Here is an 11,438-nt window from a genome sequence, read left to right on the forward strand (position 1 = left end):
CAAAATTGACAAAAATAACCCATACGCTAAGCACACTCGTCAATCGTCCGTCTTAAAATGAGCACGTTGGTTTGTTGCGATCTGACTTATAGATGTGAGTGACTCATTTTGAGCAAAGTTATTTTTACCGAGTTACTCATGCTCATTTGTAAGGGAAATTAACCATAAAGTGGATATAAAATCTACCGAAAATTGACATATCGCATTACTTGCATCTCAGCGATGGAAAGAGTAAAGGCAGAAAGCGTATCTTCAACGGCATCCTCACCCGATATTCCCAACTTGGGAAAAGGAGACGACAACAGAGAACACGTGATTGAAAGCATACCAAGCGAAAACCCTGTACTTATTGAAGAAACGGTTCAGACTGATACAACTATTAGAAGAAATACCAAGTTAAAAGCTAGAAAACACTAAACAGAAAGAAAGAAAAGATCACAAAAAAGAAAAGCTTAGGCAGTCTTGCCAAGAACACCACCCTGGCAACCATATTCTCAAGAATTCCATTGGCTACATTGATAGAGATGGCTCACGAAAGATCAAGATGAGGCAATCAGAGAGAAACCGGCATTGTTACCTCAAGATACTTGTATTTATGAGTTAAAAGCCAATCGATTCTACTTTTTAGACCCTGTAATAATGTTTTTTTTTGCTAATGATGTAATGTGTAAACAAGCAACCATCCTATGTGTTAAATAAATGCTGTAAAAATTTACTTGTTTGCTCTCAGCTTTTTTATTCATCCTTTTTCTTTTTTTGGCTTATTTATTTATTTTTCCAGTTCTTTAAAGCATCAATGATACAATTTGTTTTTATTTTACTTTCTTTAAGCGTTCTGGCTTGATTTGTGTCAATTTCCGCTATTTTCCTCCGAAGAAAGGAAGAGAGGCCCTTGGGACGAGGTTGGTGAAATCCAAGATGGCGGCTCTAATGACGTTCTTATAACCTTTCTTGTTTTGAATTGAAAACCTGGTTTCCTTGTTTACCACCGGCTTTTTAACCGTAGACAACCTTGCATTTCTGTATGGCGTTTCGCTTTACATTCCCAGCCTTTTTTAAATAATATTTTATATGACGTGAGATCGGACACTATTTTTAAAATTATTTTATACTAGTTGAGAGCACTTACGCAAACCTGTTACAACTGTTCGCATCCGTCTTTTTTTTCTATCCGTACATATCCCCCTACATTTCCCTATGACGCGTTTCCTGTTTAAATTTGAAGCTCTTTTTTACTATTATTTTATATCCGTTGAGATCGGCCGCCATTTTGAATATTAAGTGCTCCGTAGGGTAACCCCTTTTACTACTGGACTGGCTTTTATTTTTGTGTTTTCTTATAGTTGACAACCTGTTTGAGAATTCCAAGAAGTGATATTCATTTATGCTAATGGTGCGTTTTTCTATCTGGTTTGATCTTTAATAGAGAACTTACATCAATGTCACATTCTTCGAGGACCCGGAGATAGAGGATTACGAGGAAACTAAATTGTAACTGCTTCACTGGTCACTTCATCAGCCAACGCAATTTCTGAAGATTATAATGACACTAATAATCAGTTTTATTATTTTAATGAAAGCAGTTATACATATTTTACAATAGCTTAAAGGTGCTATGTCACGCAATTTTAGGCAATTTCGGCACTGGCCAACTGGACATAGAATTAACTGAAATATCACAATAACGGCTTAAAACTGTAGAAGCACTCACTGAAAAGAAACACGGAAAGGCCAAAAAGGGGAATCAATGGGCTAAATTCGAAAAGATTTAAACGGTTTGCGTTCAGGTAAACTTGAAAAACGTCGGCCCGACTTTTCTCAAGTTTATCTCAATTTGTATGAAAGTGTCATTTACAATGCTCGAAAATCATCCTTGTTTGTTATTTTGCCATGCGTTTGCCAATAAAAGACTTTTGGTCTCCCAATTTGAATATTAGAGCTCGTAATTAACGAAAATTAATAGAATTACCTAAAATACCGTGACCTAGCCCCTTTAAGGCATCCTGCGCTGTTCACTTTCTTGTATTTCGTGTGACATTTTTTCTCAGTTATTATATAAACATGGTCTCCTAATAAAACGCATCTGCTGTAGGACAACAAAATATTCGTTATATTAGGATTTGGTTATAAAACTGTTTACGTTATACCCCTAAAATTATAAAGTACGTGTTGCGTCGCAATCATTGAGCTAGACTGCCACTTCAGTGCCCTATAGCGGAAAAAATGAGTTGCTGAAATAAAATATACGGGCTTGCTCTTATTTATAACGTATAGCACAACGTAGTTGTACTGAAAAATAATACGGTTAAAACGTTTTTCATTGCTTACTCGCAATTAACGGTGAAAATCCAGTTGAGACTTTTTATTGCAGAAGCAATCACAGTAGGGTATCGTATATAAAATAAGTATTCCTGAAATTTGTTCTCTGGGGCCTTGACCACACATGTTAAAGATGTAAGCTAATCGTTTCATCGAAAGCGCATTCATTTGGAAACGCCTTCCAATAGGGAGGTTTGAAAACGCTAATCGTTTCATCGTAATCGCAAACATTTGGAAACGCTGTCCAGTATGTAGAGATTTCAAAACGGATCGTTTCGAAAACACACGAGTGCCAGTATGGACTGCAAATCGGAGGCTTTTGAAAACGGTGACGCCCTTCGTCTTAAAAACGAAGCGCTACTGTGTTTGTATGGATAGCCGGCAAAAACGGAAGTTGTTTGAAAAACCTTGAAAAACCTATCTGATCCACGCGCAGATGACTGATGTAGCGTTTCTGAGCCACGCGTTTTTAAACGAAACTCTTTAGTGTCGTCAAAAAAATGCTAAAAAAAGATAGTGTGGACCGTATGTGTTTTTGGTAAAAACTGGGCTTTTTGAAAACAGGGCCTTAGATTTTTTGCTAAAAAGAAATGATTTTTTTTTTAATTTTTTTGTGTGGACATGGCCTTAGATTTGTTGTCACGTAGTGTTTTCCTCTTTTTATAAAAGGGTTTGATTTAGCATTCGCATTTATATACTAGTATGTAACTTATGCTATTGTAATTCGAATTGTAACGTAAAGTTGTAAATTAATTGGTTGTTTTTTTGTAATGGGTTTAAAAATTGATTCTCATTAAAAAATGTAATAGCCCTTAATGTGTCAAACTTCAATTTTTTTTTAGAGCGTTCCGTTCTTTTCCACTTTGCTATGTTCTGGGCTCTCAGCTTTGTACAAACAAGGAAGATACGTTGCAAGAAACTCTTTTGTCCTAAGGACAACTGCCATTATAGGACAACAAAAGGAACCCACAATGCACGAAAAGGTATGAAACATACACCAGAAATTGGCATGAAAAAAAAAAGGCTATACAGATCGCGACGTTTAGAGGCTGCTACCTCTTCCTCAGTAGTTAAATTACATTTAATAGAGAAAGCACATTTTATCACGGTATAAGGAAGAAAGAGAAAAGCCGTATAAGGGATAATTAATTAAGTGGCAGCTAAATTCTAGAAGACGCTTGCAAACCGTAATCAAGAGACTTTGCAAGGTAAGATAACAAATAGAACTGATACGATTGATAACAGGACAATCGTTGATCTACTTGGTGTCCCAATGCTTACGCTATGAGAGGGACATGCCCCCTCCCCCCCTTTTCAGAAGTGATTAAAAAATTTGGGGTATTCTGATCCCCCATCGAGAGGTGATTCTTGTTGAAAGATCACTAAGCCTGAATGGAATAATTGTTAAAATAATAGAGTGTAAGAAAGACTGACCAAAGTTTTATCGCATAGGGTTATATACCTGCCATCGAAGCAAACGGTGAATATTAACTGTACTATTTATAACATAACACTTACCGTTTGGGATTAACCTAGACCGATAATGCGGATGAAAGGCGTTTATTTTTACCTAGTGAAGCAATTTAAAGTAAACAAAGACAGGTCCAAATTAGAGCAAAATCCTGTTTTGAGACCTTTTGAGGTAAAGTAATTATATAGTACTTAGTGCAGTTTTTATGTATATTTTTTTCTAATAGAGAAAGCACTTTAACATCTTAAGTTGTGGTTCAGAGTCACCTTATATTTATGAACAAAGTAAAGAAGCTATGAAGCTATGAATTCCAAGTTACAAAACTTTCTTTTGTCAATAGAGTGAATTCGTGTAACCCGTTTTTTATATGCTAATCCGCCCTGTACTATTTTAATGAGCTGTACAAGAAAACAGAAAATTACGGACAAATCTTAAGTATTTATGAAAATTTGCATGTGGAAGTCAGGTTAGAATTCAAGCATCTACCAACATGTAAAAACCGAACAGATAAGGGGGCTTAAAATTCATCATGCCTTGATTTGCATTGCGATTTTGGAAAAAAAAAATTATATTCAAAATCGCGTAAAGGAAAACAAAAATTAAACCATAAAATTAAACTTGACTGTAGCTCAATTTTGCGCGCGCAATCCAATGGGGAGCTTCAGCAACCCACGATGACAAACAACTTTTGTTTAGCAAACAAAAGGTTTAATGAGCAGCAAAATAGCTGTGCACGTGTTCGATAACTCTTGTCAAATTTCTTTCTCGTCTCCTGAAAAACAACAACGTGAAATGACTAAATTCTGCGTATATTTTGAACCAGACCGCTATTTTTCCATTTAGGTGGAAGATGTTCTTAAAGTGTTTAAAGAAGGAGGAAACACTTCCTGTTCATACTTATTTTATGTATAACAATTAAAGTGATTTCTTTAAGGTTTTCTGACCACTCTTGTATTGTTTAATTGTACACAAACATTAGAATATTATACGGCTCATTAACATATAAAAAACGGGTTACACGAATTCACTCTAATTACACAATAATGCATACATAAGCAAGCAGAAACTTCCCTACTAGTTTTTTCTTTTAATTATAAGATAGCCTCAAAAAATTAAAAAAGAAAGAATCTACTCAAATTAAAATTAAAATTTTTAGTTATATTAAATTTTACCGACACTATTTGCTTGATTTTAAGGATCACAACGTAAGTTACCAGGACACCAGTTACTGTTTTTACCCTATAAAGTTATTTATGTTCAGCCTTATTTATTACTTCACAGTAATGGTGTAGCTGCGATAAAATGCAATAAAAGCGAGTTTCTAAACCATTACAAGCCACTTTAAATTTCTTAGCCTCAATCGTGGCAGTGCTGCTTACTTTAACATGTTACATCCTATAATTCATTCTATTAGTGAAAACTTGGTGACGATGTTTTATCTTCAAGTCTGGTTTAATATGTAACTTTTTAAGAAGCATCCTCGCCTGTTGCCATGGCCTGTTCTTCAAAATATTGAACATTGATGTAAATCCTCTGAAAATAAAGAAGAAAGCTAAATTAATCATGGACAGGACATTTTTAAGTTGTTATCTCATACCCGAAGTAACATATGTTAGGAGTTCGATGACGCAGTTTAAAACACAATGTTATAGAGACAGATATTATACAGCTATTTCAATAAACGTTGTCCAACCAAAGCTTAAAGACAAAACGGATAGGTAGTATGAGTCGAAGAAGAGAGCAACTGCTGAATACTAATAGATAATGACGCGACAAATGCGAATTTGCATTTGGAAACAAAGTACTTTTAACCACACTAAATTTAAGAAGAACTTTCAAAAACTCAAAGCCTCTTCGACAGTGAAAGAAAGCTACAGAAAAGTCCTCCTGAGAGGAAGACAAGTTCATGAATTCTTCACGTGCAAAAATACAAGCTTGTACAATTCCTTATAGGCCAATATGCAGAATTCCAGTGAGTACCCAGACCACCATTCGGTCTTGTCTTTAAGCTTTCATCTAACAATGTTTATTGAAAAAGCTGTATACTTATAAAATAAAAAAAAATAGTCTATGAGATTTGAAGTGACCAATTTCATAAATAAGGTCTCAGTGGCGGTAAAAAATTTCTTTAAAAGTTCGTCTTTGTCCCATACCCTTACAATCTACATGGTTAACTTGAGGGGATAGAGTATTGTTTAAACAAACGAAAAAAAATACATGTGAGAAGCAAAATTTGGATTTCTATTTGTTCTTGTTCTTGGCGATTTCTATGTTTTCGTTCCTTCTGTGTTTTTGCATTAAAAAAGCATTCATCGACCATTACTGTGCCATAGTAGATATTGACTAAACAAAAGTAAAAGCAAGAACAAAAACAACAACAGCAACAGCAAAACGAAAGGTCGAGTAGTTATACTTCGAGAGGTAGTTTCAACAATGCTTAATAAACATGTCTCAATCACGATTCGTGCAATGCATTGCATGATCTGAGCACTTATCGCAGTGAAACATGTTTCATTTGTCATTGGCCGCTTAATACTTGTGGACGTAGTGTGTCAAGGCTATTCTTTAATTACTTTCTCACCGCTTTGGTATGCAAAATGTCGTGAAGAATCAAATGAAGTTCTTTAAATGTTGGGCGCTCCTCTGGGCAATTCTGCCAACAGCGTGTCATGACGCTATACCTGATAAACATTCTGTAGAAAATGAAAAACTGAAGTTGTTGCATTATTAGTTCAGCAATACTGGGACACTCAGCTTATACATGAATAAACAGACCACATTTGAAGATGGCCGCCTTGCTTTTTCCTACTTGGAAGTATATGTTTTCAAATTAAATGGATGATATTGAAGAAAAAAAAAATGGTCTTCCACAACTCGTGCTGACATACATTTAAAGTCCTTTAAAGCAAGTCTCTGATGTCATTTCAGTCACTTAGTCATAGGCACTTTTACTCCATTACGCGAACTGAAACACTGAAACTACTCAAAGTAATATGAAGAATAGAACAATTCCAGGACGCTTTCTAAGTTTAAACGAAAACATTTTTATTTTATTTTTTAAATACACATTTATTTTAATAATAGAGTCTGAATTGATCTAGCCGTGCGTCCACAACATTATTTTTTAACAAATTGATAACTGAAGTGACCTCTCCTAAACGCCTGGTGGTTTCTAAGAGGTCTCCTCGCCCAAATAACTAGTTCAACTGTTATATAATAAGTGATGATGATGATGATGATGATGATGATGATGATGAAAAATACAACCAGAGCTTACAGTTCTTCAGAGCAATGAAGAGGTTTTTCCAGTCTTACACCCTCTTTCAGCTTGCTGTAAAGTTCAACAAGTCCTTTTACTCCTTTGTATGGCAGTTTACCTAAAGTGTATTAAGACAAAGCAATAAAAACAACTTGCGGATTGTTAAGAAAACAAGTGGGGCAGTGTTACTTGAGTAAACGATATTACGGTGACGTTGCCAGGGGCGGATCTAGGGGGACGATGAGCGTCGACTTTCTAAATGATCTGGTATTCTGCAAAAAATTGCGGTTTATTAGTGCACCCCCTACTAAGACAAAACCAAGATCCTCCCTGGTTGCTTTGGGGCTAGCTGATCCTTTTGTTTTAGTGAAGTGAAACATTACTTTTTATGTCTGGTGTGAGTCAAATTCAAATGACGACATTGTGTCATCGTTTTGCACTTTCGTCGCTAGAGTCACTTTCAGGGCTCGGGCGACTTTTTACTTGTGAAGTACCCGAGGTTTCTTTCGGCTAGCTGTCGGTTATAAAAGCGAACCTGTGATTGCCCTAAGTTGTGCTGCGTAACAACCAAACTAAATTATATTGGTGTAGTATTACTTTACCATCGTAAACACATTTTTGCTTTCGAAAATCGATGAAAAGGTGTCGCAAGGTCTAACTTACCGAGGGTGACTATTTCCCAAAGAAGGACGCCAAAAGACCACCTGGAATTGTGAAACGAATGTTTTTGTTACACTCCATGAACAAATCCATGAACAAGATGTTTTACATTTTGCATTCATTTGTACACAGAAAGTGCATTTTCCTATTCCACTTGTAGAACGTCGTGAGAAGAATGAACGAATTTCGATAAATACAGGCGTTTAATCGGCAGAACACGTCGGTTCTTTACTGAGGTGGTTTGGAACAATTTCTTGGAAATGAGTTTTTAGCACAAATCCCACTGAGGGGCACGGATCCCACTTGGGTAATTGTGAAAAAATGTAAATGTGGAAACTAAATTTAAATAGCTTTAGTATTATCCAGTCATCACGGTTTCACCGCTATCTTAATATTACTCACACGTCAGACATTGTAGTGAATCGTCCTCGAAGAGCTTCGATTGGCATCCAGAGCCATGGAATTCTCCCCTTGTTTAACACAAGAATTGTTTTTATTAACTCTATGTCTATGATCATTATTTTTTTTCATGATAGATTTAGACGTTTAATAAGTAACGGTGTAAGCTTGCTAAAACCTGAATAACAGTTGTTGGACGGATCGGAGGAGGAGAACGGTAGCGATAATTATCAAGGCCAAGTTTTGTGTTATCTGCGTCAGCCTTGATAATTGTGCTGTCATGAAAAAGCCGAGTCCAGTAATCACTGGGATCAGAAGTGGCAAATCAAATCCGCAGAGTGGATCACAATAATAATTATTCTCTAAAGTCATCGGTGAGATAATTTTTTTTCGCTCTACCATACTAGGAAGGCTGTTCTACATTTCTTTTAAACACGTGACCAGTCAGCAATTCTCTTTATTCTTACCAGGTTAAGTGGAGTTCAATGATTCTTTCGAAAAGTGCTTTTGCGACAATTGGCTCGCAAACAGTACTAAAGATATCGGGTCTTGATGGCGATGCCGGAATCTCAGATTTAAATTAACTTTTCGGCGATTTCTAGGATGTCAAAAAAAAATCAACCAATTATTTTTTTTTTTTTTTTTTTTTTTTTTTTTTGCTATCAGCATATTTTACAGATCTGTGCTAAAAGTTATGAAACGCTACTTCTTGACTGGGAATAAACACTTTGACCAGTTGTCAACTGGAAGTAACACCGCATTCATACCCTCCAACATCCAGTGCCTTGTAATAGCTTGCAAGTACAGCCGCCTTTCGTAACTTTGGACCGATTAAACGCGAGCCGGGATAGTTTAAAGTAGAGAGGATCGGCCATTACCACAAAGTTTTCGTATTTTGGATTTAAAGTACCTCCGTGGTTTTAATATACTCGCCATCTTTTGAGACATCTCGTGCCATGCCAAAGTCAGCCACTTTTGCAATAAGCCATTTACCGACAAGGATATTTCGAGCAGCCAGGTCTCGATGAACACACTGTAAAATATAAGTAATAATTGTGTGCCAATAAAACAATTAAAACATCACATTTCGAAACTTAAGAAATAAGGTTCTTTTAAACAAGTTAAAAGCTCAATTGAACTATCTAAAATGGCACGCGGTTTCATGAAGTTAAAACAGACCCTCTCGTCTCTTCTCAAGTGCACTGGTTGCAAACCCGAATGCGCAATGCATGCCAGCCCACCCTTGTATATTTGCTTTATTTTTATTGTGTTAGCTACAGACAACGTATTGATTTAAATACTGGTTCAGATACATCTTGTTTGTACAGTGACACGGTACACGGCCTTGAAATCTAGAGAGAACCACGTTATCAGTAATTTCAAGTATCACTTGCCAGTTTGCTATCCAAGTGTTTCATTCCATTGGCGATATCTGAGGCAATTTGTAACAGTTCCCTTTCCGTCAGTCTGGACCATATGTTAGCATATGGTGGATGATCTTCTCCCATACATCTATGGACCTGGCTCTTGCGCAGTAACTTATCGAGACTTCCACCAGGTACAAACTCAACAACAACACACAAAGGCTCTAATGGTAATGAACGTCGATTTGCATAAAGAAAGTAAACTTAAAAGCACTCAGTGGATATGATAGATTAATCAAGACAATGCAAGAACTGATTTTTATCACCACCAACTTACACTTTGCCTAGGCAAAAATGTGTAGTCAATTTACTTCTCTGGACTGTAATTAGCCGAATAAAACACTTCAAATCTAAAAACAAGGAAAATCGAACCTCTGTAACATGGACACCAAACGGGCTACGCTAAATGTCCGTACACTAGAGGTGGAGATTCCAGTAAAACCTCTCCTTTTAACTGACCTAAGAACACATGTAATGTATATCTCTAAAATACGTAGAGCTCCATGGCACTCAATTCTACCCCTCAAAACTCTCCACCAACCCCTCTGATTTCCGTGGTGTTATTAATACGGCAAAAAAAAAATAATTTTGTTCATTTCGTTTACGGTTAAGGCGAAAGTCTGCCGGTAATTTGGAACACTGGACGGAATCAACGTAAATACGTGTACCGAATTACGACCGCGAATATTTTTGAAGACTGAAAGGATTCAGCGTATCACCTAATTACGGCGAGCAATTTGAAGACTTCGAAAGACTGAACGAACTGATGAACATAGCGACATAAATTTACCGGCCGATTCACGGCCAGCTCAATATTTTCCGAAAGACGGCTTGGAATGTCGAACACGAAAGCTTGGATAATTTACCGAATATTACGGCCTTTTAAGGGCCTCTTTACATGAGAGTTTTCGTCCCGGGATGACTTTCGTCCCGGGATGAATTCATCTCGGTGTCTGGTCATTTTCTTGTTGCTGTCTACATGATGACACATGATTTCGACGAAATCATGTATCATCCCCGTCCTAAGCACCGGGATGAAATGTCATCCCGGGATGAAACGTGTTGAAGAAACGCCATGTAAACAGTCTTTCCGGAATGAAATATAAAGTAATGTAAGCACGGGCGAGATGAATTCAACTCGGGTGGGACGACTTACGTCCCGGCATCCCGGGATGAATACGCTCATGCAAAATGAAAATTTTTTCATCCCGGGACAAAATTCATCCCAGGATGAAACTCATCTCGGCTCTCATGTAAAGAGGCCCTAAGTAGGTACATTGAATTTAGGTAAAAGTGTTGAGCAGAATTTCTGGATGTTCATCTGAGCTTGTTTCTGGGTTGGAGATTTGAAACAATATGGGAGGGGTTGTGGGAATTTGAGCAAAATGGGTCGATATTGTGTATATAATTCCTTGCGATGTTTGCAGTTACGTTAGCGGCTCCTAATTGAATTTAATCGAAATTTAAATAATGTCGGAGATCGAGAAGGTAGAGGACTTTAAGGGTTAAATCTTTTTTTTTCTGTGACATTGTGACTGTTTAGTTCTGAATATGTTACATATAAATCACACTCTGAAAAGATATGTGTCATAAAAACTGGAAAGTCGCGCGGGCTCTGAAAAGAAATACACTTGTGTTCCATTGCTTATTTTTCGCATTTATGTCCTGGGGGTAGGGAAATTTGAAAAAAAAATTCAAAATTCAAAATGCCTGGGGGTTGTCTTGGAAGTGGATGTTGAAGTTTCGATTTGATCGGTACATTTAATTTTGTCCCATATTGATTGTGGCAAGGGTAAAGTTTCAGTGACCTTTAACAGTAACTAATGCGAAAACATTTGAAGAATTTTTTTAATCAGTTTGGGCAAGTCAACGGATTAAAGAAGGTTATCCACTGCAGCATTTTTCT

General features: G+C 36.7%; 2 protein-coding genes across 2 annotated transcripts in view; one reads left to right on the plus strand and one right to left on the minus strand.

Moving 5' to 3' along the window:
• LOC144633243 (fibroblast growth factor receptor 4-like) overlaps window positions 1-11,438 on the plus strand; it is a 75,617-nt gene that overhangs the window by 17,651 nt on the left and 46,528 nt on the right. The window contains exon 16 of the mRNA XM_078492073.1: window positions 1,427-1,487. Within this exon, the coding sequence (XP_078348199.1) occupies window positions 1,427-1,487 (61 nt within the window). The remainder of the gene's footprint in view (window positions 1-1,426; window positions 1,488-11,438) is intronic.
• The window catches only part of LOC144633250 (fibroblast growth factor receptor 4-like), a 103,088-nt gene continuing 96,873 nt past the window's right edge, over window positions 5,224-11,438 (minus strand). The window contains exons 11-14 of the mRNA XM_078492085.1: window positions 7,713-7,753; window positions 7,068-7,167; window positions 6,372-6,471; window positions 5,224-5,323 (exon numbers count right to left, since the gene is read on the minus strand). Coding sequence (XP_078348211.1) covers window positions 5,258-5,323; window positions 6,372-6,471; window positions 7,068-7,167; window positions 7,713-7,753 — 307 coding nt within the window. The 3' untranslated portion in view covers window positions 5,224-5,257. The remainder of the gene's footprint in view (window positions 5,324-6,371; window positions 6,472-7,067; window positions 7,168-7,712; window positions 7,754-11,438) is intronic.

This window comes from Oculina patagonica, chromosome 12 (genome assembly GCF_052425735.1).
Source record: "Oculina patagonica isolate OP01 chromosome 12, crgOcupat, whole genome shotgun sequence".
Taxonomy (NCBI): domain Eukaryota; kingdom Metazoa; phylum Cnidaria; class Anthozoa; order Scleractinia; family Oculinidae; genus Oculina; species Oculina patagonica.